The sequence below is a fragment of the Macaca nemestrina genome, chromosome 7, assembly GCF_043159975.1.
Source record: "Macaca nemestrina isolate mMacNem1 chromosome 7, mMacNem.hap1, whole genome shotgun sequence".
NCBI classification, from domain to species: Eukaryota; Metazoa; Chordata; class Mammalia; order Primates; family Cercopithecidae; genus Macaca; species Macaca nemestrina.
In genome coordinates, this window is record NC_092131.1 from 159,767,264 (window position 1) to 159,795,069 (window position 27,806).

Genomic DNA, 27,806 nt, shown 5'->3' on the forward strand with positions numbered 1-27,806 from the left:
GGTATCACGCTGTGTTGAGAATTTTCATTTTGGCTCACCACTGATATTCAGGGTGATTTTGCCTCATTTACTTTACCTCAGCATGTCTTCATGACCAGGTGCTCAACATACTAAGCATCCTCAAGGATGCACAGGGATTCTTGCTCTGACTATGGACAGCTACAACTCTCTCAAGTTAGACACAATGGAAACAGGAAAGAGAATGAGACAATGACAAGAAAAATGCAACAGGAAATTCTTGACATCTGGTTAAGGCCTAAAGACTCCTGGAAGGCCTCTGGTGGACTTGATGCATTTCCTGGAGCCGATTGCTTCTGCTGACCCTGAATAGAGTGGTTTGGCCGGGTGTCAGGCTATTAGACCACACGCAAACAGTGGTTGGCTCTCCAAGACGGAAATTACTGCGGTCCCATTTTTTTCCCCCATGAACGGCTATTAAACTAGGCTACAAAAGGATATATAAACAACATGTATAAATAAGAACATAAAGGGAGACCTGAATCAGCATTAGATGACCTATGGCTTTGGGGGTTCCATAAGCTGAGAACTCGAATGTATCAAAGATACGAGGCAAGGAGGAAAATTACTCCAGAAAGATGGGTGGTGTAAGAATTAGCACTAGGTTTTGGAGAAAGGCTAACTGCCCCATCTGTGCAGCTAAGAGAGATGGGCTACATGTACTGCCATAACAACTATGTTGTAGAAGTTGAGGACAGGGGATGGGGATAGAGAACACAAAACTATTGATATGATTCTAGCTCATATTTTGAATTTGGGCAAGAAAGTTATGAAAGAAGACTCCATATGACTAAAATCTCTAAAACTCCATAATGAAGGTAGTTTTCCTCACTGTACAATTGTTCTTTCTGTTTGGGAATAAAGTTTGGACCCATTTCTAAATTAAAGGCCTTACAATTATTATGGAGAACCCACTAACGTCAGCAGAGCGCTGCAGGGCAGGAACTACGGTAGTCACATGGTTCACAGCTTTGCCATGAACATCAGCTTCCCAGAACCAGGACTTGTTAGTGAGTTGGTGCAGTTATTATCCAAGCAGTTAGGGGACCCACACCTAATGGCCTTAACTGTCTTTCAGTGATATGAATTACCAGTTAAGTCAGATAGGTCTCAGAGGACTTAGAAACCTAGGATGCCTTTAGAATGCAGGGCGGATCTGAAAGTGAGGGTCAGGTTGAGGGCATCAGGTAGTAGTGAAGAGTCACACGTCCTAGCACAGTCCATAGTGCTTCCTCTATGACTGGCCCATCTAAAGTAACATGACAACTTCATGGGTGAGAGAAAGCACTTAAGATATACTTCCCTAACCCTCTCACTAGGCAAAAACTATAGTAACCTCTAGTGAAGCAGCTCAGGTAAGGGAACACTTGTTACTTGGGTTTTCAACTGCATAGTCCTTTTGCCTGTCCCCTGTTCCCCCTGGCCCACCTGCATTTTGAGGTTTGGACATACCCTAAATTTGTACCTTGCTCAGGCTACACATGCAACTGGGCATTGTGTAATAGTGTTAGAAAGCACATGGGTGATAGCGTCTGACAGATGTAGGAGAAAATTTTGGTTACTAAATGTGAGACTCTGGGCAAGGGATTTTCTAGACTTCATTTTCCTTATCTGAAAACTGGGAAAATATAATGTACCTCTTAGATGTGTTATGAAGACTAATAAAAAGGAAATAACATCTGTAAGACATTTAGGAAAACATCTGATACACAGGCAATCTACATACTGATACTAATATAACTATTACAGTATTATTACTAGAGATATGAAAAGATGACACTCATTTTTTCTTTCTTTTTTGAGGGAGGGTCTCGCTGTGTCACCCAGGCTGAAGTGCAGCAGCACTCTCATGGCTCACTGCAGCCTCTACTTCCCAGGCTCAAGAGATCCTCCCATCTCAGCTTCCTGAGTAAACAGTGAGCTGGGACTACAGGCACGCACGACTGTGCCTGGCTAATTTTTTGTACTTTTTGCAGAGATGGGTTTTCGCCATGTTACCCAGGCTGGTCTTGAACTCCTGGGCTCAAGCAATCTGCCCGCCTCTGCCTCCCAGAATGCTGGGATTACAGGCATGAGCCACTAATCACTAAAAGGCCAATATTCCTTTTCTAATGAGGTTTATTTTTGAAGCTACATAGCTTCAATTGGCTTTTGTGGAAATTTACTTCATTCAGCCCCAATAAATACAGAAATAAATTATTCTCTGTAGAAAATACTTCCATCTCACCTTACTTGCTTCATTGATGATTTGGAACCTGGTGCTGTCTTCATCTGTTGTGACTGAGTCCAGTAATGCCTGATAGGCGGACTTCTTGGAAAGCCACTGTTTCTGACGCCTATAGATAAGGAGTATGCAGATGCTTGATAATTATTTGTGATTGCCAGTATCCAACAGACTATATTATCATGTGGAAGTCATTAAAATTCACTATGATATTCAGGGAATTTCAGGGCACAAACAGCATTAGTACTATAATAAAGTGCTAATCAAGAACTTTATTATTAGAGTGCTAATGAGTATTAGTAAGAACACTAATAAAATTGATTAATATAATGCTGCTCAAAGGATGACATCTTGTCTCCTTTCTTGAGATGGTGGGATAATTTTCATAGATGACATTTGTGAGCTTGTTAATTTCCCTCCCTCTTTCCATAAAATGGACTTTAATAGTAACTAAATAATTTCTAGTGGAAATTCAATAGAATCTAGTCGTTTAACAAGGTTACCAGGCATTCACTGTACACTTCCCTCTAGATACCTGTTCAGAATTAAAATAATACGCTTTTCTTCCTATTGAACAGAGAGTGAATACGTTAGAAAGCTATACTGTATAATACAATTTTTGATAATTTCAGTTTCAAGATCACATACTTTTTTTTAAAATGAAGATTCAGCCGGGTGTGGTGGCTCATGCCTATAATCCCAGTACTTTGGGAGGCTAAGGTGGGTGGATCATCTGAGGTCAGGAGTTCAAGACCAGCCTGACCAACATGGTGACACCCCCTCTCTACTAAAAACACAAAAAATTAGCCAGGCGTGGTGGCGCATGTCTGTAATCCCAGCTACTCGGGAGGCTGAGGCAGGAGAATCACTTGAACCCAGGTGGTGGAGGTTGCAGTGGGCAGTGATTGTGCCACTGCACTCCAGCCTGGGCAACAAGAGTGAAACTCCATCTCAAAGAAAAAAAAAAAAGATTGCCTGTTTCTCCAGAGCTACAAAAAATATGCCTTTAAAATCTTCATTTTATTTTATTTATTTATTTTTTGAGGTATGCGCCACCATGTCTGGCTAATTTTGTATTTTTAGTAGAGATGGGGTTTCTCCATGTTGGTCAGGCTGGTCTCGAACTCCCGACCTCAGGTGATCTGCCTGCCTTGGCCTCCCAAAGTGCTGGGATTACAGGTGTGAGCCACCTCGCCCGACCAGGCAATCTTATATAATGGTGGTAGGAGTACAAATGGTATAATTCCTATGGAGGGAAATTTGGCAATACTTAACACATTTCAAATGCCTTTACTCTTTGACCCAGTAATCCTACTCCTAGAAATGTATCCTATAAATACACATGCATGCGTAGAAAATGACCTATGTATAGTTCTTCATTGTGGTAGTGCTAATTTAGCAAAAGATTAAAAGCAACCCAAGGGTCTAGCAATAAGAGACAGACTGAATACATTATATTAATAGTATATCTACTCCATGGAATATTATGCAGCTGTAAAAAGGGGAAGCAATCTCCATGCACTCATATGAATTCCTCCTCAGAACAAACTATAAAACAGGAAAAAAAAAAACCTATTTGATATAAGAAAGGGGTGATAACAAAAGAGAAAGGGAATAATATAAAAATACATGTATTTACAAAAAGAAATACTAGAAGGATAAATAAGAAATGATGAAATTTGGTTATTTGGGACAAGATGAGGAATGGGTAGAATGGGACAGGAGTGGAAGTAACATTTTTCAGTGTATACCTCTTCATATTATTTTTGAACCATGTAAAAGTGTATCTATTCAAAGCATCAAAATTTAAAAACTAGTTTAAAAATATTTTGGCTTTTAAAATAAAATAGCTGTTTACTGAAAAATTTAAATACTTCAGGAGTAAATGTATAAAGTTAAAGTGAGTCTCCTGTCTGGCGATTTCCTTAATTATTAAATTATCCTTTCCTTGGAAAGTCTATCAGTTCTCAAAAATTTAATAAGTATCAATTTTGAAATTACTGTCAAGAAATGTTTTGATCTAGTTACTATATTTATCTTCCTTACCTGTAAAATGCGATCTTGTTGCAGTCTCTGAAAATGTTTTTATCCACAGCTTCATCTTCAACGCTAAATAAAAAGACATTTTGAGAAATTTATTTTACACAGGGCTTGTGAGTCCAATTTTTGTACCTTCTCTAACTACAGTATGAACATGCAAAATAAACCTTTGGAGTCTATTCTGCAATGCAAAATTGTGTCACGGCCATAGTATAACATAATAGCACATTATGCTGCAGAACAATAGCCTTTTGTAAATCCTCTGAGGTAAACAACAAAAGATCAGGTTCTGGGATCACTCCGAAAGTAATGGGAAAAGATCACTGTCACTTAAGAGGACATATTCTTTGGAAATAATGACTGAAGGTTATGACTGCAAAAGTAAAATCTGAAGGAGCAAAACCAAAACAGCATGCCAAAACGAACAAACCAAAACCAACAAACCAGACAAACTAACAACCATAACCCACCCACAGATTTATTCAACAAAATATTTTCAGAACATTCTTCCTGGGTGCTGGGCTCTGAGGAAGATATGGACTGTGTTCAAGCTGTCAGTAAGGGTTTTACCAACAATCACAATACAAGCTGACAAATGCTTTAATAGAGGTGCAAGGTGCTAGAATAAGAACAGAACAGACATAGAAGGGGAATTTCTTGCTTTTTAAGATGAGGTGACAATCTAGGGGCCATGTTTTTTAAAACCAAGTTTCCAGAAGAGCTCTCTCTGGAATAAAACATGAATGAGATGTATGTGTATACTGCAGTTTGAGTATATGTATTTAAACTAGCCTCCATCTGATTAAAACAACTACAGATTATAATGAGAAGAAAAAATAACACTGGCTTTCATGCACCGGTGTGGCTGAATGCATCTGTAGTCAGCATGTCCATGATTACGTAGAAAGCTATCACTGAACACAAATGTCCAAATATTATGAAAACAAGCCCAGGCATATATACTCGGCCATACTAAAAAACTGTTTGTCCTCCACTGAACTCAGTCTTTGTCTGTTTATTTTATTTTATTTTATTTATTTATTTTTTTTGAGACGGAGTCTCGCTCTGTCGCCCAGGCTGGAGTGCAGTGGCCGGATCTCAGCTCACTGCAAGCTCCGCCTCCCGGGTTCACGCCATTCTCCTGCCTCAGCCTCCCGAGTAGCTGGGACTACAGGCGCCCGCCACCTCGCCCGGCTAGTTTTTTGTATTTTTTAGTAGAGACGGGGTTTCACCGTGTTAGCCAGGATAGTCTCGATCTCCTGACCTCGTGATCCACCCGTCTCGGCCTCCCAAAGTGCTGGGATTACAGGCTTGAGCCACCGCGCCCGGCCCTCTGTCTGTTTATTTTAATTTATTAAAAAAATTTTTTTGAGACAGGATCTCGCTCTGCTGCCTTGGTTGGAGTGAAGTGGCACGATCTTGGCTTGCTGCAACCACCGCCTCCTGGGCTCAGGCTATCCTCCTGCCGCAGCCTCTTGAGTAGCTGAGACTACAGGCCCACATCACCATGTCTGGCTAACTTTAAAATTTTTTGTAGAGACAGGGATTCACCATGTTGCCCAGACTGGTCTTGAACTCCTGGGTTCAAGCAATCTGCCCACCTACACTCCCAAAGTGCTGGGATTACAGGCATGAGCGACCCGGCCCAGTTTATTTTAATCAAGTGTACAAAGATTGGAGAATCTTTTGTTTCCTTTTTACAGCTTTGAAGAATTAACTCTGGGATGACATAGGAAGGGAGTGGTTATAGTTGAACTTGGAAAGCAACATGCCTGAAATTCATGTGTTAGAGTTCTGATTGCAACTTTTCCACTGTCAATGTTATTTAACCATCCCTTTTTTTGGAGACAGGGTCTCACTTTGTTGCCCAAGCAGTGGCAAGATCACAGCTCACTGCAGCCTCCAAATCCATCCCCCCCACTGGTCTCCCAAGTAGCTGGGACTCCAAGGGGGTGGGGAGGGGGTCTGGAACTCCTGGACTCAAGCGATCCTCCCGCCTTGGCCTCCCAAAGTGCTGTGGGATTACCTGCTTAAGCCACTGCACCCGGCCTATTTAACCATCCTGAAAGTATTTTACAAGATGCTATTAATATCAACTAACTCCCCGCGAATTGAGAGAAAAGATAAAGATGAGCAAATACCAAATACGCAAATAAGAAGCGCAATTAAAAAAAAAATCAATGAAATCTTCAAAGCCAAAATGTTTTCAGGTACTTTCAGGTACTATTCCCTGTTTCTAGGGACCCTGGGGTCACTTGCTACAGAAGCACTTGGCCTTTACCTTATTTCCTCTTTCTCAGCTGCTTCCATGGCTTCTCTGTCACTCCGACCAGCTCCCAGCTCTCAGGACAAGGGCCCTGGGCGATCTTTTAAAAAAGACGATTGGATGTCTTTCTAAAATTACAACCAGCACTTCACCGTCAAGTTTCTGGAAAGGGAGTTCTCTCCAGATCCTCATGGAGTGACAAATCTTGACTCTTGCTCCTGGAATTTTTCAGGCCCAAACTAGCGTTTCTACAATGATTTATTTGGCAAATTTGTCTTGATTATGGGTGGCTGAGGAGGAACATGCTTTTGTTAGGAACCGAAACTGGGCGGCGGTGAGGGCGTGTACGCAATGAGTCCTAGAGGGTAAAAATCAAGAGCGTGTGAACCGGGAAATGCCGAGACGGCCTCCCTGACTGGGACGAAGCATCTGCAGATCTACCTCAGTGGCGGGGTCACGCCACAGATTTTGAAAACTGACCCTCTCTGTCTCCGTTTTCGGTTAAGAGTGGGAAGTGCCGGCCGGGTCTTTGCTGGAGGTTAGGTCTCCGGCCAGATTCTACTGCAGCATCGTCCTCTTCAGGGCTAGAAGGGGCCTTTGAAGGTTGTTACACTACCCAGTCTAGGAATCGCGTGTACTCCACCACCGCCGAATTCCAGCCTTTGCTTAAATACCACCCAAACCAGAGAACTCACTAGTAGACGCCAATTGGGCAGCCAGACTTAGGGCTTTTCCAGACTTTCTGGCCCCAATGTCTGACACTGACTTATAAGGTATGAGGGGCTGGGGCGAGCGGAAGAAGTAAAGAGCCAAATCCTGCACGGGGTGCCTGCCTGGTCCCAAAACCTTTAAGGGCTGGGAGAGAGAAAAGACTCAGGCCGGGCTGGCATGTAGCGATCTCCCTAACCCAGCTGACCAGGTTCCAACAGAGTGACGCTTGCGCAGTAGGTCCAAAGTCTCAGGGCGCAACGATGACTGTCTGAGGGAGGGGCCGCTACGTCGCACAGCAAACAAGCCCCGCGACGTTTCCAGGACCCGGATAATCCCACCCCCAGAGGAGAGCCGGAAGAAGGCGGGACGAACCGGAAGAGGGTGAAATGCTTTCGGTAGTCACTCCACGGCTGTGAAGATGGCGGCGGCTGCGTGGCTTCAGGTGTTACCTGTCGTTGTTCTGCTTCTGGGAGCTCACCCGTCACCACTGTCGCTTTTCAGTGTGGGACCGGCACCCGTAGCTGCTGCCGACCGGTCCAAATGGCACATTCCAATACCGTCGGTGAGTATTCACTAGCGTCTGAACCTAGAGGAGCAAGAGGTGGGGCTACGGCGGCCCAAGGGGTCCATGAAGGTTCCGCAAAAGTCTCTTCAAAAGGGGTGGGGTTGCCGGGATGGTCTGTGTGGCTGGCCAACTGGGACCCACCTCCCCCTGGAGGGGAAAGCCGCGCACTGATGAGGCTAGCGGGAATGTCAGGGCCACTTCAGCAACAGACAGGAGTGGTGGAGCGGCTTCTCATCAGAAAAACAGAACTTTCAGTGCCTGACTTGAGATGTAAACTTGATGTACAAACGGAGAGTTGTTTATGTTTCAGATTATGTTTCACAGAATCCAGTGCCCCCGGGTTGGATAAGAAAGATATGTAAATAGAGTCTTCATTTCTTTCTTTCTTTTTTTTCCTCTGCACTTCTTGGTCCCTGAGTAATCCTGCTTACGAGATGGTTCGACTTCGCTTCAACTTTGAAATGGCTATTCTAAGCTTTACTGTGTAACTAGAAAGCATAGAGATTTTTAAAATGTGTTTTAACATGAGAGTGGTTAAAATGAAAGAAATAGTACTTAAAATTTAATGTGGTAAGGCTAATCTTTCATTTGGATAATTAACTACATGGGTTGACCCTTTCTGCCCCTTACCCATTTTAAACCTTATTTCAGTAACAGGTATAGTCCTGTGAGCAGACAAAAACCAGATGCAGGGAGGAAGTGCTGAAAAGCATTAGCCCCGTTAAACCTATGTTGGCCTTTTTGTTTCATTCTGCACTGCTCACTGATTGTAATGTCCAAATCTTGTTTGGACTTTTGTATATGGCAAACATTATACCTTTTGTTCAATGGTGAAGATTTTCAGGTGTTCAGTTAGGTGTTTGCTTGTTATTAAAGTGATTAATAAAGTCTTTAGGTTTGAAAATAAAACTCTGGTTATCTGCACACAGAATAGTTCATTTGAAAAAATGATTGGTTATTCTGAGCAGTGATTGGTGAGTAAAGGGAATGAACTGATTAAGGGGTACATTCCATAAAGATTTTAAGTTAAGTTGGAATTTCTAGCAGCCTTAGATAGTTATATGATGCTTTGGTAATTGAAGCCATCTGAGGCTAATTATCTTTGCTTTATCTTTTCAGGGGAAAAATTATTTTAGTTTTGGAAAGATCCTCTTCAGAAATACCACTATCTTCCTGAAGTGTGAGTTTTTGAATTCCATGAAGTTTTAATTTGAATTTTTAAAATTCATAGGTAATGTTTTAAATTACCTATTTTTAAAGTTCTGAAATCTAATAGTCTGGCATTATCTAGGTATAAATGTTTTTAGGATTACTAAGGTCCTTTCACTGAATCATCTTCAAAGTACTCGTGTGAACTTTATTTTCTTCTTTTGTTTTTTTTGGCGTTTACATTGCGTGTATACACTATGTATACATTATATATTAACATATAATGTATATATTAATACATGTGTTATATATACTACATTGAATATTCAGTCACATCTCAGTCGAATTACATTTACGGTTGATATGTTCTGAGAAAAGCATCCTTAGGTGATTTTGTCATTATGCAGACATCATAGAGTATACTTAAAACTGGATGGCATACTTAAAACTGGATGGCACTACACGCCTAGTCTGTATGGAACAGCCTATTGCTCCTAGGCTATAAGCCTGTATAACATGTTATTGTCTGAATAACATAGGTGGTTGTGACACAATGGTAAGTTTTTGTATATCTCAACATAGGAAAGTAGAGTACAAATACGATATTACAGTGGGACCCCCGTTGTATATGTAGTCTTTCATTTACTGAAATGTTACATAGTGCATGACTGTGGTTATGTTGGGGTTGATTCCCTGCATGGTGGTTTTAATCTGTTTTGTGTAGATTAAAGAGGTTTTACTCTTGTGTGCTTGTTAAATGTTTACTGAAAACATGACCTAGGTTTGTCAGGCCATTGGCTGTGAAGGAATATATTAAGTAGATCTTTTATTTACAAAAGGAGTATTTTACTGCCTTGGAAGAGGAAGCTCAGATATGATCAAGAAATAGGGACAATGTAGAACAAAACTAGTTTGTCTAGTGGAAAAATGACTGTGTCTGAATCTAAAGTATCCCATTGTGTGTTAAATAAAGGTTCCTTTTAGTTCTGAAACTGGCTTTAATTTAGCAAATAATTGATTGTGGGCAGCTTTATTTCTAGATGAGGGATAAAAATCCTGATGATAGATGTGTGATTCTATGCATACTGTCTTCACGGAAGTACAAAATTGTAAGTCATAGTTGGATGATTTTATTCTTTTCAATTGTTTAATAAGTAACTATTACTCATTGCATAGACTGCGGGGAAGTGATAGAAAAATGTTCTTCCCTCATCGAGCTTACATTCTAGTGGGAGTGAAAGCAGCAGGTAGAATTTCTCTGAAGAGTATATGCTCTGTACATGAATATATAATCAGTCTCCTGACCAATGACTTACATTTGATTTAGATCAAATCTACTCTGACACTGGCCTTGTGAGATTGGTTTACTAGGTAACCTAATAACCCTTGTCTTTTGGAATAGTCTGACAGCCTGTTTGCTGTTCTATTCTTTTATTAGGTCCAGTCTTTTTTTCACTTGTAGTTTGATCTAGTGGTGTTTTGCCAAGTTAAACCAACTGCATTTTTTTTTTTTTTTTTAAGATGGTGTCTCGCTCTGTCACCCAGACTGGAGTGCAGTGGCGTGATCTTGGCTCACTGCAACCTCTGCCTCCCAGGTTCAAGTGATTCTCCTGCCTCGGCCTCCCGAGTAACTGGGATTACAGGCATGAGTCTCTATGCCTGGCCCCAACTACATATTTTGAAGTGTTTATATTTCATTGTTTTTGGAGGATTTGAGGCACTTTATTTTTTGTTGTTGTTTTTTGAGACGGAGTTTCACTGTGACGCCCAGGATGGAATGCAATGGCGCGATCTCTGCTCACTGTAACCTCTGCTTCCCGGGTTCAAGCGATTCTCCTGCCCCAGCCTCCCGAGTACCTGGGACTATAGGCGTGTGCCACCATGCCGGCTAATTTTTATATTTTTAATAGAGATGGGGTTTCACCATATTGGCCAGGCTGGTCTCGAACTCGTGACCTCAAGTTATCTGCCTGCCTTGGCCTCCCAAAGTTCTGGGATTACAGGTATGAGCTACCATGCCTGGCCTGAGACACTTTAACATTTACATTATCTTTTTCTTAGTTATTCCTGTGCTTTCTCATATTTACCAGTTGTCTTTGATTTTGTACTTTTTGGGGAATGGTATATAGCTTTCCATGGAATAGCTGGAACCATTTTTATTGTCTCTTAAAACCTTTCATTTAAGGTTCTAAATGTTGTCTTTTAACATAAACAGCAGTATTTTTGCTGCCAAATTTCCTTACAAGTCTCCTGTTTGGGGGATGTGTTCTTAGTGGCTTTTTACTAGTTAATTTTATCTCTGTATGGATTCTTTTGAATAGTTCATAGCCTGATTGCTTTTTACCATTTCCATAAATTCTATCCAACGGGTTAGATTTTTGAACATTCTAGTAGAGTCCTTTGAAAATGTGTTGGTCATTTAAAAATTAGTTTGAGAAAACAGTTTAAAAGAAAGAAAAAAAGGAAGCTTATAATTAGGTTACATCTTTTATTATGAACCAAAAGTAGATTCCTAAATGCAGTCATGTTTATTTTTGTCACATTTGTATAAAGTAGGGAGTCTTTAGTGTATTTTTCCTTTCACAGCTAGAATTAGAGATAAAAGCGAATACTGACTTCCTTTAGCTAATCAGTCATATAGTCAGATTTACCCTCCCAAGTCTTCAGAATAATGTTTTGATTCATTAGAATACTGTTTCAAACTGTGTTTAATGAGTTTTATGAAGCTTCCATGATAACATGAGCTTCCTTGAGGCCTCTTTTAAGGTAGGCTTTGAAAAAAAAATCTGATACGCTTATCTTTGCTTTTGCTATTTTTACCTTCCACAGCCATGTTTGCTTTTCGTTCATTGCTCTTTCTGTTCTATCTTGATGTCTTTCAAGGTTCAAGATATGAATTATGCTCTCAGTGGAATTGTTATCCACTATTATGTATATCATCATTTAACACCATTTAACAGTTACGAATATTGCCCTGTGACATGCATTCCTAATTTTGTTATTCCTTGTCTCAACTAGCCTTTTGAAGGGTCTTAATAATTTGTTTCCACTCATTTCCCTTTTTGGCCTAACAGTGTGCCATATTTATTTATTTATGTTTTTCGAGACAGAGTCTCGCTCTGTCGCCCAAGCTAGAGTGCAGTGGTACCATCATGGCTCACTGCAGACTGGACTTCCTGGGCTCAAGTGATCCTCCTGCCTCCCTCACCTGAGTAGCTGGGGCTACAAGCAAGTACCACCACGCCTAGCTTTTTAAACATTTTTTTGTAGAGATGAGTTCTCACTATGTTGCCTAAGGTGGTCTTGAACTCCTGGGCTCAAGTGATCCCCCTGCCTTGGCCTCCCAAACTTCTGGGGTTATAGGTGTGAGCTACTGCACCTAGCCCGCTCAACTTAAATAATAGAAGACTGGCTTTAATTTAGGACTGCTTTATCACTCCCAGGTTTTTCCCAATAGAGATCCAGAAGTTAGGACTTTATGGCATAAAAATAGATCCACAGTTTCAAGAGGTTAAAAACTGCCTACCTGCTATTTTTCTATGAACAACAATACTTTTATCTTAATATCCAGCTTTTTTTGCTATATTATTTCAATACCTTATGTTTGGAGAAAGGATTGTCTTTGAGTATCTCAGTTTAGGGTAGGAAATAAATAGGATGCAGGTTAACAGTTTAGGAAAAATGCTTTTTTCGGGAATTATCTTTTGTTAACAAAAATTTATTCTTTTATAGTTGATGGAGAACCTTGTGACCTGTCTTTGAATATAACCTGGTATCTGAAAAGTGCTGATTGTTACAATGAAATCTACAACTTCAAGGTAACGAACATAAAATTGTAGACTTTTCTTGGACCTTAGTGATTATCTGGTTCCAGTCTCTTGATTTCATGGAGGAAAGAGTATCATGTAGCTATGGAGGAGGAGAGCTGAAACTAGAACACATGCTTCCCAATTTGCAGACCATCAATTCTCAAACTTTTTAGTTTCAGAACTTTTATATTTGTAAAAATTATTGCAGACTCCAGAAAGCCTTTTTATGCTATTAGAAATTACAACAGAAAATATAGAAATATTTATTAATTTTAAAGTAGCAATAATAAACTTATTACATGTTAATATAAATAACTGTTTTTCCAAGAAAACTACATAAAAGAGTACGATTGTTTCGTATTTTTTTAAGTTTGTTTACTATCTGGGATAACAGAAGATCACTGGATTCTTATATTCCCTTCTTCAGTCAGCCTGTTGCAATAATTTGATTTAAGTACATGTAGAAAATAATGACCTCATACAGATATATAGTTGGGAAAAGGAATGGTATTTTAATGGCCTTTTCAGATAACTGAGGATATTCTTTTTTGATTCTGTATGAAAACTCAAGTGGAAGTTTTTAAAGGTTAGTTGCAATGTGGAATCTGAAATATTAGTGAACTTTTTTTGTACTCTGATAAAAAAAATCCACTGCTATGAATGTATCTTTCACCTGTGTGTGATCTTGTAGCATCATTTATTGGTCATTTAGAAAATAGTTGACTGAATTATATACATTTTCTAAATATTAACTCATTTCACATTTAGCTAAAACTTACATTGTTTGTAACTATCCCCTGCCCTCTTCATCTCATCAGTAGGTTCTTAAGTTTTGGAAGGAGTTAAATTCAGTGTAGCAGATACAAGTTCTTCACAATTCCAGTTTTTGCTTGAAATCTCAAATTTTATTTGGCAGTGAATACTGTCAGTTGTCTTCCTTGAGGTGACAGCCTCCATTGCCTATTTCCAGAGAAATATCTCTCAAATAACCACATCTGAGTAATGGTAGTTTTTCAGTCATTCTTTCAAGTAAATGTGTTTCATGAAAAAAATGATTAGTTTAACTCACAAGTCAAAGCAGTTGCAGAGTGCTTTATCTCAGGACAATAATTTATTGTATTTTGCATACTTCCATTTTGTCACCTAGATTATTTAAAAAGTCAGGTACTCAAAATGTCCAGATTTAATAACATTAATAATTTTTCTGTTTTATCAAGGATATTCTTACATAAAACTGGCATTTTTAAGAACTGCCAGTTTGCGACTGTGAAGAATATGATTGCTAGTACAATTAAGTGCCATTGCCTTAGTTCCTGATAAGGGGCAGCAGTTTTCCCCACTGTTGCTTTCGTAATATCATTGCGAGTCAAATAGCATACTATTTTTTTTTTTTTTTTTTTTTTGAGATGAAGTCTCACTCTGTCGCCCAGGCTGGAGTGCAGTGGCGTGATCTCGACTCACCACAATCTCTGCCTCCCGGTTTAAGTGATTCTCTGGCCTCAGCCTCCCGAGTGGCTGGGATTACAGGTGTCTGCCACCACACCTGGCTAATTTTTGTATTTTTAGTAAAGATGTTGGCCAGGCTGGTCTCGAACTCCTGACCTCAGGTGAACCACCTGCCTCAGCCTCCCAAAGTGCTGGGATTATAGGTGTGAACCACCATACCTGGCCATGAAAATAGTTTTGACCACCTAGACTTTGTGAAAGGGTTCAGCGACCACACTTTTGAGAATTGCCATAATCCGGAATACTTGAGCACTGAAAATATATTGCTCAAAGAACAAAGCTGGAAGCATCACATTACCTGACTTCAAACTATGCTACAGGGCTACAGTAACCAAAACAGACACAAAGACCAGGGGAACAGAAAAGAGAGCCCAGAAATAAGGCCGCACACCTACAACCATCTGACATTTAACAAAGCTGACAAAAACAAACAATGGGGAAAGGACTCCCTATTTAGTAAATAGTGTTGCATTAGCGTGCTGGCCATATGCAGAAGATTGAAACTGGATCCCTTGCTCACACCATATTCAAAAATCAACTCAAGATAGATTAAAAACTTAAATCTAAAACCAAAACTATAAAAACCCTGGAAGACAACCTAGGCAATACCATTCTGGACATGGTAAGTGGCAAAGATTTCATGATGATGCCAAAAGCAATTGCAACAAAAGCAAAAATTGACAAATGGGATTTAATTAAACTTAAGAGCCTCTGCACAGCAAAAGAAACTATCAACAAAGTAAGCAGACAACCTACAGAATGGGAAAAAATATTTACAAACTATGCATCCAACAAAGATTTAATATCCAGCCTCTATGAGGAAGTTAAACAAATTTATATGCAAAAAACAACCCCATAGAAAAGCGGGTAAAGGACATGAACAGACACTTTTCAAAAGAAGACATACATACAGCTAACAAGCATATGAAAAAAACAGCTCTGTATCACTGATTATTAGAGAAATGCAAATCAAAATCACAATGAGATACCATCTCACATCAGAATGGCTATTATTAAAAAGTCGAAGGATAATATATGCTGGCAAGGTTGTGGAGGAAAAGGAATGCATATACATTGTTAGTGGGAGTGTAAATTAGTTCAGCCACTGTGGAAAGCAGTGTGGCAGTTCCTCAAAGAGATAAAAACAGAATTACCATTTGACCCAGCAGTCCCATTACTGGGTATATATACAAAGTAATATAAATCATTCTGCCATAAAGACACATGCACACGTATGTTCACTGCAGCACTGTTCACGATAGCAAAGACATGGAATCAACCTAAATGCTCATCAGTGGTAAACTGGATAAATAAAATGTGGTACATATGCAGCCATAAAAAAGAATGCAGTACATATGCAGCCATAAACAAGAATGAGAGATCATTTCCTTTGTGAGAACACAGAAGGAGCTGGAGGCCATTATCCTTAGCAACCTAACACAGGAGCAGAAAGCGAAATATCACGTTTTCACTTATAAGATGGAGCTGAATGATGAGAACACATGGTCACAAAGAGGGGAATGACAGATACTGGGCCTACTTCAGGGTGGAGGGAGAGGATCAGAAAAAATAACTCTTGAGTACTAGGCGGTACCTGGGTGATGAAATAATCTGTGAAACAATCCCCTGTGAGTTGAGATTACCTGTGTAACAAAGTTGCATGTGTCTACCTGAACCTAAAGTAAAAATTTTTTAAAAAATATATAGAGTTCTGAGTTGAATTGTTCAGACCTTTTCCATTCTGTTTCTATCTCCCTATTTGCATTTTTTAAAAAAGATTGTCCTTCTTTTGTGCTTGCAGCAATTTTGTGCTCTATCTTAGTTTATGAGCATGACTATCTTTTTGTTGATGATGTTAATTTGGTCAAGTAAACTCTTTTAAGTATATTTTAATGTGACAAAACCCTCTACACTTTGGCAGTTTCCCAGTCTACTCAGAATTGTTAGTAGAACTATGCCTTGTGAGCCAAGACTAGAATTATGCCCTTGAGTCTAATAGTGTACGATTCTTAGATACTTTTATATGGAGCCTTTATCTGATGCTGTTCATTTTTAAAATAGCAAACTCAAAATTATATTTGTACTACAGGTGAACTATTTGTTGTGCTCTTAGTATCTTATTTTTTGAAAGGTGAATTAACTACTCTGTATTATCTCTTTTTTCAGGCAGAAGAAGTAGAGATGTATTTGGAAAAACTTAAGGAAAAAAGAGGCTTGTCTGGGAGATATCAAACGTCATCAAAATTGTTCCAAAACTGCAGTGAACTCTTTAAAACACAGGTAATCTTTGCAAGTGGTTGGAGGTAAATAGAATAGGTAAAAAATGGAATGTCTGTATTTTTGGCTGTATCCTCTCCCACTCCTCAAGTATTTCTTTTGGTAGAAGTAAGTGGAAGCATGTTCTGATAGGTACATAGTAAGCCACTTACATACTCAACTCATCAAAGAGAGATTGTATTTTCCTTTGTGTGTAAAAAGCAAACCCCCATTTTTTTTAATGTGGTAAAATATACACTACATAAAATTTACCATTTTAACCATTTCTAAGTGTATAATACAGTGGCATTAAGTATATTCACATTGCTGTGCAGCCATCAACCCATCTCCATATCTCCAGTACTTTTTTTTTTTTTCCAAGGCAGAGTCTCGCTCTGTCCCCCAGGCTGGAGTGCAGTGGCGCAATCTTGGCTCACTGCAGTCTCCACCTCCGTCCGGGGTCCAAGTAATTCTTTCGCCTCAGCCTCCCAAGTGGCTAGGGCTATAGGTTCACACCATTACACCTGGCTAATTCTTTTTGTATTTTCAGTAGAGACAGGATTTCACCATGTTAGCCAGGCTGGTCTTGAACTCTTGACCTCAAGTGATCTACCCACCTTAGCCTCCTGAAATGCTGGGATTACAGTTGTGAGCCACCGGGCTGAGCCGCATGTCTAGTACTTTTATCATCCCAAACTAAAACAGCATACCTATTAAACAAAAATTCCCCACCCTCCAACCCCAAGTCCACAGTAACCACTCTTCTACTTTCCATGAATTTGACTATTCTAGATACCTCATATAAATAGAATCATACAACTTTTGTTTTTTTTTTTTGTCTGACTTCTTTCACTTAGCATAATGTTTTTAAGGTTCATCCATGTTGTAGCATTATCAGAATTTCATTCCTTTTTAAGGCTAAATGATGATTTATGGTATGTATGTACCACATTTTGTTTTTCCATTCATCTGTTGATAGACATTTAAAACCTCACATTTTTAATTCTCTGGTCTCCTCATCTCGTTAATATGTTCCTAGAAAAATCAAGTCTTTAAAATTTTACTGCTATAGATCTGAAATCAGAAGGGTATCATCATCTTAGAGTTCAATTTCACACCTTAATTTTGTAGAAAGAGGGAGATGTGAATAATCATGTATTTTTCACGCTTACATATATGTAATGTAAGTGGGATTCTGATATGAAATTTTGTCTTAGAAATAGTAATCTAATACCAATTTTTTTGATAGAAAAGTTTTATATGTGTTAAAAATAGTTATAGTAATTATCATCTATACTTGTCCTTACTATATTTAAAAATCGTTTTGGAATATTTAGCAGCTTGCCTTGAACTGTTAAATTACTGGAAGTAAAGTTTATTATTAAGAAGACAAATTTAATTATTGAATTGTAATTGAGCCTGGACACGGTGGCTCAGGCCTGTAATCCCATCACTTTGAGAGGCTGAGGTGGGCGGATCACCTGAGGTCAGGAGTTCAAGACCAACCTGGCCAACATGGTGAAACCCTGTCTCTACTAAAAATACAAAAAAAATTATCTGGGCGTGTAATCCCAGCTACTCGGGAGGCTGAGGTGGGAGAATCACTTGAACCCAGAAGGCTGAGATCGTGCCACTGCACTCCAGCCTGGGCAACAAGAGTGAAACTTGGTCTCAAAAAAAAAAAAAAATTGATAGTTGATGAGCAGATGAAGTAATTGGTAATTGAAGGAAGAGTTCAGCTTTTATTATAACTTAGGTTTTATGATCTTGAAGGGAGAAGAAAATAGCTTTAAGATGGTGAAAGAATGGTAGAGAAAGCTAGAAACAATGTGATGTTGTGTAGTTTGTATGTTTTCTGTTGGTTTTCCAAATTTATCCCTTAGACTAGGAGGATTGGTTGGTCTTTCCTGGATTTGATTATGGAAAGCTACCTGTTGCCTCTGGTTGCCTGAGGCTGACTACTTTCAGATGTGCTATAATCTTTCCAGGGTCTTGGCTTATTGGTAAGGTTTCCTCTCCTCCTCCAGTCTAATGTAACAGGTTGAATTACACAGTCTCATTACTCAGGAAGGAGAATGCCTCATCTACCGATAATTGGTAAGAAAGATAATTAGTGTAGTTTTTTACAGGCATGAAATGTAGTGCGGTGGAAGGGACAGCAGACCTAAGTGTCAAGAATATTAGGTTTAGGTCGGGCGCGGTGATTCACGCCTGTAATCCCAGCACTTTGGGAGGCCGAGGCAGGTGGATCACAAAGTCAAGAGATCGAGACCATCCTGGCTAACATGGTGAAACCCCGGCTCTACTAAAAATACAAAAAAAATTAGCCGGGCGTGGTAGCAGGCACCCGTAGTCCCAGCTACTCGGGAGGCTGAGGCAGGAGAATGGCGTGAACCTGGGAGGCGGAGCTTGCAGTGAGCCAAGATCCTACTGCTGCGCTCCAGCCTGAGCGACAGAGCAAGACTCCGTCTCAAAAAAAAAAAAAAAAAGAATATTAGGTTTAAATCCTATTTCTTTGTCTAAAGCTTTGTAGTTTTGAGCCACATTTTACTCACCTGTAAAATGAGGGGAAGTGATCTAAGATTCTTCTATCCTAAGTATACATCCTATATCTAAGACTTTGTCATTCTTAAATGTTTATTATTCTCATAGAAAAATTGAATGGCCGTTTTGGTTTGATACTATTTTCTAGTTCCCAGCAGGGTTTTATTCACTTGTTTGTGGTTAATTGGAAATGTTTTGTCTACTGATGCTGTGTTGTTATATTTACTAGTTAGGGTGTGGTGTTTTGTTTTAACCATTTCTTTGTATTTTCAGCTACACTTTTCTTCTAGTATTTACACACCTTTAATTTTTTTAGTTTTGTGTTTCTTTTATAGAGCTTTTCTGGAGATTTTATGCATCGACTGCCTCTTTTAGGAGAAAAACAGGAGGTAATTGTTTTCATTATATATTTCTGAGAGTGCAGTAAAAACTTTGGTGGTGCAGGAGACACCCATGCTCGCTACATCTCCAGGGAGGGAGTGCTGCACCTGGGGAGCAGGCTCAGACAGAGGCTACAGGAACTTGGGCAGCTAAAAACGAGAAGTTCTGAATTAATTATTATTATTTTTTAATATTTAAAGGCTAAGGAGAATGGAACAAACCTTACCTTTATTGGAGACAAAACTGTAAGTATATTTGGGGATTTGGGGCATTGAACACATATTTTAGTTTTCTTATATTCATATATTTTTGAATTGTTCTCGCATATGATGCTAACATTTGAAAAGAAAGTTAAGTCTGGAAGCTATAGACCAAAATCTTAAAAATGGTTGGATCTCTGGATGATAACCATGAGTGATTTTTAGTTACTTCTTTGTGTTTTTTGTATTTCTACATTTTCTTCTGTACACCTGTATTGCTTTTATAATTATCCCTCAATACGTATCTGTAAACAGGAAGAAACTTATTAAAAATAAGAACTCTTAAACTTCATCTAAAATTATCTGTGATAAAATATAATTGAAAGAGAGTTTGGAAAATTGAAATAAGGTCTAAAACTGTAAATATGCCTTAAGTTTTCATAAATATGCATTGTATGGATACTATTTAAAAATTCATAATAACTAATCCCTCAAAACATCACCAGTTAAAAATTTAGAGGAAGGATGACAGCTATCAATGTGGGATTACGGTTTTTATAAGGCTGATTAAAGTTTTTAATTTTATAACCTTATGAAGGTATAGTATACATATGACAGAAGTTATGTTTTGTTTTGTTTTGTTTTGTTTTTTGAGACAAGCTCTCACTCTTGCCCATGCTGAAGAACAGTGGTGTGAACATGGCTCCCTGCTGCCTTGACCTCCTGGGCTCAAGTGATCCTCCTGCCTCAGACTCCCAAGTAACTGGGACCACAGGCACATACCGCCATGCCTGGCTAATTTTTAAAATTTTTTTGTAGAGATTGGGTCTCACCATGTTGCCCAGGCTGGTATGGAACTCCTAGGCTCAAGTAATCATCTCACTTCAGCCTCCCAAAGTGCTGGGATTATAGGTGTGAGCCACTGCGCCCAGCCTAAAAGTTACTGTTAAAGTTATTATATTAAAGCATATAATTTAGTGGTTTTTAGTATTCTCAAGTTGTGCAAGCACCACTCAAAGTCTAGTTCCAGAATTGTTCATCGTCCCCAAAAGTAGCCCCATACTCATTATCAGTCACTCCCCATTTTTCCTGCCCCCAGCCTCTGACAATCAGTAATCTATTTTCTGTCTCTGTATTTGCCTTTTCTGGACATTTTATATAACTGAAATCATATAATACGTGGCCTTGTGTCTGGCCTCTTTCACAGTTTCCACTTTGTCTTAACTTTTACTTCCTGCTTGCACAGAGCCTTAAGATCAGCCAGCGAGTGATTAGGGCCTTCTCAGGTCTCTCCTGGACCTGTGCACAGCCCTGGGCATATGGCCTTCTAGATTTCCAGGAATATTTTGGAGCTTTCCAAAGTCCCTGTGGACATCCCATTCTCCAGTTTTTCCTTTTAAGTTTCCGATCAGCCTCTTAGTAGCCCCGGTTGGTAATGTCACCTCAGGCAGCTGTGATTTTGAAGGATTGCTATTCAGTGTGTTTGGCAAATGCTTTGAGTACAGGGCTGTTGACACTAGGTGATCTCTGAGTCAGGTCAGATAAAGACAAGCCCTGAGAATGGAGCTTTTCAGCAATTTGCCAGACAGCTCAGGTGATCAGTCTTTTAGGGACCTCCAAATTTGTTTTTTCCTTTCGGAGGCCTACGTGAGCAGATCACTTGAGGCCAGGAGTTTGACACCAGCCTGGCCAACATGGTGAAACTTGTCTCTGCCAAAAATACAAAAATTAGGCAGGCATGGTGGTGCACACCTGTAATCCCAGCTACTTGGGAGGCTGAAGCAGGAGAATCACTTGAACCCAGAAAGTGGAGGCTGCAGTGAGCTGAGATCACACCACTGCACTCCAGCCTAGGCAACAGAGTGAAACTCTATGTTCCCTTCCCCTGTCCCCTTTGCCCAGTGGCTGCTAAGCTGTTGTTTTTCTCAGCTGTTAACGGTTTCAGCGACTTTGGTTTTAAGGAACTTGAGAGAGAGGGATGGGATTACAGTGAACACAGACATCTCAAGCTTACTTTTCTTTCCTAGATTCAGTTGCCTTTCTCGAAGAAGCATTTCTTGTATTGTTGAAAGACTTTAATTAATTTCCAAAGTTCCAAAAGTTGATTTTGATAGTTTTTGCCAGTGTTTTTGTTGCTTTTATAGATGAGTAGATTTTCAGAGTTTCTTATTCTGCCATTCGGAAAATATTCTCACTACCCAAACCCCAGTTTTATTTATACAGAATTTTAACTGAAAGTAGGTTAGGCATGACAATCTTTGTTAATTTTTTTTTTTTTTTTTTTTTTTGAGACGGAGTCTCGCTGTGTCGCCCAGGCTGGAGTGCAGTGGCCGGATCTCAGCTCACTGGAAGCTCTGCCTCCCGGGTTTTTACGCCATTCTCCTGCCTCAGCCTCCCGAGTAGCCGGGACTACAGGCGTCCGCCACCTCGCCCGGCTAGTTTTTTGTATTTTTTAGTAGAGACGGGGTTTCATCGTGTTAGCCAGGATGGTCTCGAACTCCTGACCTCGTGATCCGCCCGTCTCGGCCTCCCAAAGTGCTGGGATTACAGGCTTTAGCTACCGCGCCCGGCCTGTTAATTTTTTTAAACAAAAGATAGCCGTTAGGACTGGGTGCAGTGGCTCACGCCTATAATGCCAACACTTTGGGAGGCCAAGGTGGGCAGATCACTTGAGGTGGGGAGTTTGAGACCAGCCTGGCCAATGTGGTGAAACTTTGTCTTTACTAAAAATACAAAAATTAGTTGGTCATGGTGGCAGGCACCTGTAATCCAAGCAACTCGGGAGGCTGAGGCAGGAGAATCACTTGAACGTGGGAGGTGGAGGTTGCTGTGAGCTGAGATCACGCTACTGCACTCCAGTCTGGGTGACCACTGAGATTCCATCTCAAAAAAAAAAAAAAGAAAAAAGATATCCATTGGATTTTCTCTTACTAATAGGCATATATTCACTGTGAAAATGGAGACGAAATGAATGAAAAGAAGAAAGTAGTAATCTATAATACCATGCAGTGATGTATTTATTTTCCTAGTCTTTTGTATATGGGCATGTTGATATTTATTTTAAAAAGGGGATCTTATAGTATGTATTATATGACTTTTTTTGTAGCTTAGCAATATAACATGGACATCTATCTCTTCAGTTTGGTAAATATTGTATTACATTGTTACTTAAATGCTTGTGTAGTGTCTTATTGTATGAGTACATTGCAATTTGTTCAATTCTCTATTCTTGAACATTTATGAGTTTCATTATCTTGGAATTTTATGCAGTGTTGTGATTAATATTTTAACTACATTTGCTTTTAAGTCTTTATTTTCTGATCTCTGAAGAATTGTATATTGGGATAAGTTTTTAATTCTATAACTTAAAAGTAAAAATCCTTTGTAATTTTATGTTCTAATAGTTTGCGTTTGGTGTGATTACACAGAGCACATGCATATTAACCAAAATAAGATCATATTAGACACCGTTGTATAATTTTTTATTTTTACTACCAAACTGGTACATTGAATACTACTTCACCTTTTCATGGCTGCTTATTGTTCCATTTTATTATGATTTTAATAATTAACTCCCAATTGATGAATATTTGGGTTGTTCCCAAATTTTCCCTATTATGGATAAGGTCATGTTCATAATGTGTAGCTGTATCTCTGTGTACATTTATAATCTTTAGGCTAAATTCCTGGAGGTAGAATTGCTAGATCCACATGTATGCACAGTTTAAACCTCTTTTTCGTAGCAATTTATGGCCCCAAGAAAGTGAGAGTGTCTTAGTTTGTTTATGTTGCTATGGAAGGACACCTGGAGCTGGGTAATTTATTAAAAAAAAGAGGTTTATTTGGCTCACTGTTCTGTGGGCTATGAAAGAAGCATGGGGCCGGCATCTGTTTCTAGTGAGGGCTTGAGGCTGCTTCCACTCATGGTGGGACACCGGTGAAGGGGAGTCTGTGTGTGCAGATCACATGGCAAGGGAGGAAGAAGGAAAGAGGGAGGAGGAGGAGAGGACGTAGTGGACTCTTTTTTAATAATCAAGGAAGCAATAGAGGGAGAAGTCATTACTGAAAGGACAGTGGCACCAAGCCATTCGTTAGGGATTGGCTCCGTGACCCAAACACCTCTCTCTAGATTTCACCTCCAACACTGGGGATCAAATTTCAATACGAAATTTGGGAGGACAGATATCTAAACCATAGCAGTGAGTTTCCATCTTTCCTCACAAAAACAATGGCTGTCATTTAAAATAGATTTTATGCAGTTTGTCTAGTTAAGCAATAATTTGTTGTTGTAAATTATATTTAAAAAATTATTGTTAAGCCAGGCGCTGTGGCTCACGCCTATAACCCCAGCACGTTGGAAGGCCACAGCAGGCGGATCACTTGAGCTCATGAGTTTAAGACCAGCCTGGGCAATATGGTGAAACCTTGTCTCTACAAAAAATGATGGAAAAATTAGCCAGAAGATGGCACGTGCGCCTGTAGTCCCAGCTACTTGGGTGACTGATGTGGGAGGATGGCTTGAGCCTGGGAGGCAGAGATTGCAGTGAGCCAAGATCACACCACTTCACTCTAGGCAATAGAGCCATACCTTGTCTCAAAAACAAAAACAACAACAAAAAAATTATTGTTGAAGGTGAACATTCATTTATATGGATATTGGCTCTTGTGCTTTCTTCATTTGTCTTCTGTGCACAGCATACTTTGAGTTCTATTCAAGGCTTCAGTCTTGTTACAGTGATTAGAACTGGCTGAAAGGTGACCCTGTTGAATACCACAAGTAATATTTAGGAATACTTAGTCAAAATATAGTCAAAAGAAATGAAAGAATTAACTATCTTTTGATCTTTCTTCCTGAAAATTTGGTCCAAGGCAAATACCTTATAATCCTATTTAAAGGATATTCACAGGCTGGGTTCAATGGTAATCTCCGCATTTTTGAGGCCCAAAGTGGGTGGATCACTTAAAGCCAGGGTTTGAGACCAGTCCGGTCAACATGGCAAAACCCTGTCTCTACTAAAAATGCAAAAATTAGCTTGGTGTGGTGGGGTACATCTGTAATCCTAGCTACTTGAGTGCTTGAGGCCTGAGAATCACTTGAGCCCAAAAGGCACAGGTTGTAGTGATCTATGATTGCACCACTGCACTCCAGCCTGAGTGACAAAATGAGACTCTGTCTCAAAAAAACAAAAAGGATACTCACAAATTCAGTACCTCCATCCTATTTCATTAAAGCTCTGATTAAATATATATGTTTATGGGCCGGGTGTAGTGGCTGACACCTGTGATCCCAGCACTTTGGGAGGCCAAGGTGGGTGGATCACCTGATGTCAGGAGTTCAAGGTCAGCCTGGCCAACGTGGTGAAACTGCATCTCTACTAAAAATACAAAAAAAAAAAAAAAAAGGAAAATTAACTAGGCGTGGTGGCGCACGCCTGTAATCCCAGCTACGTGGGAGGCTGAGGTGGGAGAATTGCCTAAACCCAGGAGGCGGAGATTACATTGAGCCGAGATCGTTCCACTGCACTCCAGCCTGGGCAACAGACCAAGACTCCATCTAAAGAAAAAAAAAAACCTATATGTTTATGGAAGGAAGGTCCTCTGCATGTCCCTTCTTCTAAGGAAAGAATGATAAAAGAGAACACTTTAATATTTTGATTAACTCAGTTGTTTTGGATTTAAGCAATAATGTGATACATTTAACATTACAATTTAAAAAAAATTAATAGAGTTTATTGTTTAGAGCAGTTTTAGGTTCACAACAGAATTGAATAAAAGGTACAGAGAGGCCAGTGCAGTGGCTTACGCCCTTTGGGAGGCCAAGGTGGGAGGATCACTTGAACCCAGGAGTTCAAGAGCAGCCTGGAAAACATTGAGACCCTATCTCTACAAAAAGCAAAAGTTGGCTGGGTACAGTGGCTCATGTCTGTAATCCCAGCACTTTGGGAGGCCCAGGCAGACAGATCACCTGAGGTCGGGAGTTTGAGACCAACCTGACCAACATGGAGAAACCCATCTCTACTAAAAATATAAAATTAGCTGGGCGTGGTGGCGTATGCCTGTAATCTCAGCTACTTGGGAGGCTGAGGCAGGAGAATAACTTGAACCTGGGAGGCGGAGTTTGTGGTGAGCCAAGATCGCACCATTGCACTCCAGCCTGGGCGACAAGAGCAAAACTCCATCTTAAAAACAAACAAAACCCAAATTACCCAGCATGGTTGTGCATGCCTATAGTCACAGCTACAAGGGAGGCTGAAGTGGGAGGGTCACTTAAGCCCAGGAGTTCAAGGCTGCAGTGAGCCATGATCATGCCACTGTACTCTAGTCTAAGCAATAAAGCAACACTCTGTCTCAAAAAAAAAAAAAAAGGAGTGGTCCCACATGCCCTGTCTATACCTGTACACTTAGCCTCCCCCGTCATCAACATACTGCGCCACTGTGGCACACAGTTATAATTGATGAACCATGTTGACATGTCATTATCAACCAAAGTCTGTAGTTTACATTAAGGTTCACTCTGCATTGTACATTGTATGAATTTTGATAAATGTGTAAAGACATCTTCACCTTTGTAGTATCATACAGAATAGGTTCAGTGCCTAAAAATCCTCTGGGCTCTGCCTGTTCGTCTCTCCTTTCGCCTTGAACTGGCAATCACTGATCTTTTTACCGTCTTCATAGTTTTGCCTTTTCCAGAATGTCATCTAGTTGGAGTTGTACAAATATGTGACCTTTTTAGATTGGCTTCGTTCACTTAGTAATATGCATTTAAGGTTCCTCCATGTCTTCTGGTGGCTTGATAGTTCATTTCCTTTTAGTGCTGAATCATATTCCATTGTTTGGATATATCACAGTTTATCCATTCATCTATTGAAGGACATCTTGATTGCTTTCAAATTATAACAATTATAGATAAAGCTGTTGTAAACATTTGTGTCCAGGGTTTTATGTGGACGTAAGTTTTCAACTCATCTGGGTAACTATCAAGGAGCATGATTGCTAGATTGTATGGTAAGAGTATGTTTAGTTTTGTAACCATTGCAATTTTGACAACGCAGTGCTTAATCAAAAATAGCATGTTCTGGCAACAAAACTACTCTTGTAGTCTGTCTGTCTGACAGCATCAATAATGGATTGTCACTTGTAGCTTTAATTACCTTACTCATGGGGTTAAAAAGTTCTGTTGAAGGGCACTTACAATTTTGAGATCATACCATGAAGACAGTGCTTTAAAAATAATTCTGTTCACAAGCTAGCGGTAGACTGTGAAAAAGGGAAATAAAGAAAAAAATAGTTCTGTTATGGAGAACAAAATAATTAATAGTTGAGATGGTAGTTAAGAGCCCAGGCTCTGGGGTCAGGTGTCCTAGATTTTGAAATCCCAACTTCATAACTTAATATTTCCCTTGGAAATGTTATTGTGCTTCAGTTTCTTACATAATAAAATGGAGCTAATAAGAATGATATTACCAAGAATTGTCGAGTAGCGAAGTCCAGGTCTCCATGCTTCCACAAAAGCAACTAGTAAACTGATGAAAACTGTCACATGCAACTTTCACAGAACTTTGAAATCGAGCCAAAACTTAAATAAGGAAAAAGTTCAACAAAGAAGCTGCTACATTACATTAAGAAAGTTCTGTGATATTGTAATTTGTTTACCATACCCTCCTTCCCAGTTCAGAGGCAGGAAGATGGCAACCCACAGTCATGGTGCAAGTCACTAGTGCCAGGGGAACTAATACAGACCTTTTTCTTAAAGACTTGCCATTGTGTGTTTTCACCTGTCTGGAGGCTCCCTGAAGGACCCGTGCAAGGACTTGCCTCTGTTTTCCCCAATTTAGAGTGTTCCCAGGGCTGGAGTGGCTTCCTGGGTTGTGTTTGCCAAAAGCATTTGAAGGCAGAAGTATTGCGTACATAGGGAAGGGGATAACAGTGGGGATAAGCAATAGAGAGACTGTCAAGCATGAGAAGGAAGGGGTCCAGAAAGGAGATTTGTGGAAGAACAAGGCTTTTTAAAGCTTCTGTGTATATTGAGGTATGAAGAAAGCCATGTATATTCTCACGACTGGACATATGATCAGAAAAGACCTTAGATGACCTTAAGCTTTCATTCTGGCTAACCTTCAGGCTCTGTACAAGC

General features: G+C 39.7%; 2 protein-coding genes across 10 annotated transcripts in view; one reads left to right on the forward strand and one right to left on the reverse strand.

The window, feature by feature from the left end:
• LOC105491688 (glucosidase alpha, neutral C) overlaps positions 1-7,722 on the reverse strand; it is a 96,238-nt gene extending 88,516 nt beyond the window's left edge. For 3 of the 7 annotated variants that reach the window (XM_011758271.3, XM_071067033.1, XM_011758275.3), the window contains exons 1-3: positions 6,564-7,632; positions 4,289-4,351; positions 2,246-2,354 (exon numbers count right to left, since the gene is read on the reverse strand). In XM_011758271.3, coding sequence (XP_011756573.2) covers positions 2,246-2,354; positions 4,289-4,351; positions 6,564-6,592 — 201 coding nt within the window. In that variant the 5' untranslated portion in view covers positions 6,593-7,632. Of the gene's footprint in view, positions 1-2,245; positions 2,355-4,288; positions 4,352-6,563 lie in introns of all 7 variants that reach the window. The other 4 variants (XR_011606129.1, XM_071067031.1, XM_071067030.1 and 1 more) reach the window with 3 other exon arrangements.
• The window catches only part of LOC105491681 (transmembrane protein 87A), a 62,333-nt gene continuing 42,204 nt past the window's right edge, over positions 7,678-27,806 (forward strand). For 2 of the 3 annotated variants that reach the window (XM_011758264.3, XM_011758265.3), the window contains exons 1-6: positions 7,678-7,821; positions 8,944-9,004; positions 12,706-12,791; positions 16,455-16,568; positions 19,424-19,477; positions 19,670-19,714. In XM_011758264.3, the coding sequence (XP_011756566.2) occupies positions 7,678-7,821; positions 8,944-9,004; positions 12,706-12,791; positions 16,455-16,568; positions 19,424-19,477; positions 19,670-19,714 (504 nt within the window). Of the gene's footprint in view, positions 7,822-7,917; positions 8,177-8,941; positions 9,005-12,705; positions 12,792-16,454; positions 16,569-19,423; positions 19,478-19,669; positions 19,715-27,806 lie in introns of those variants that run through there. The other variant, XM_071067034.1, reaches the window with a different exon arrangement.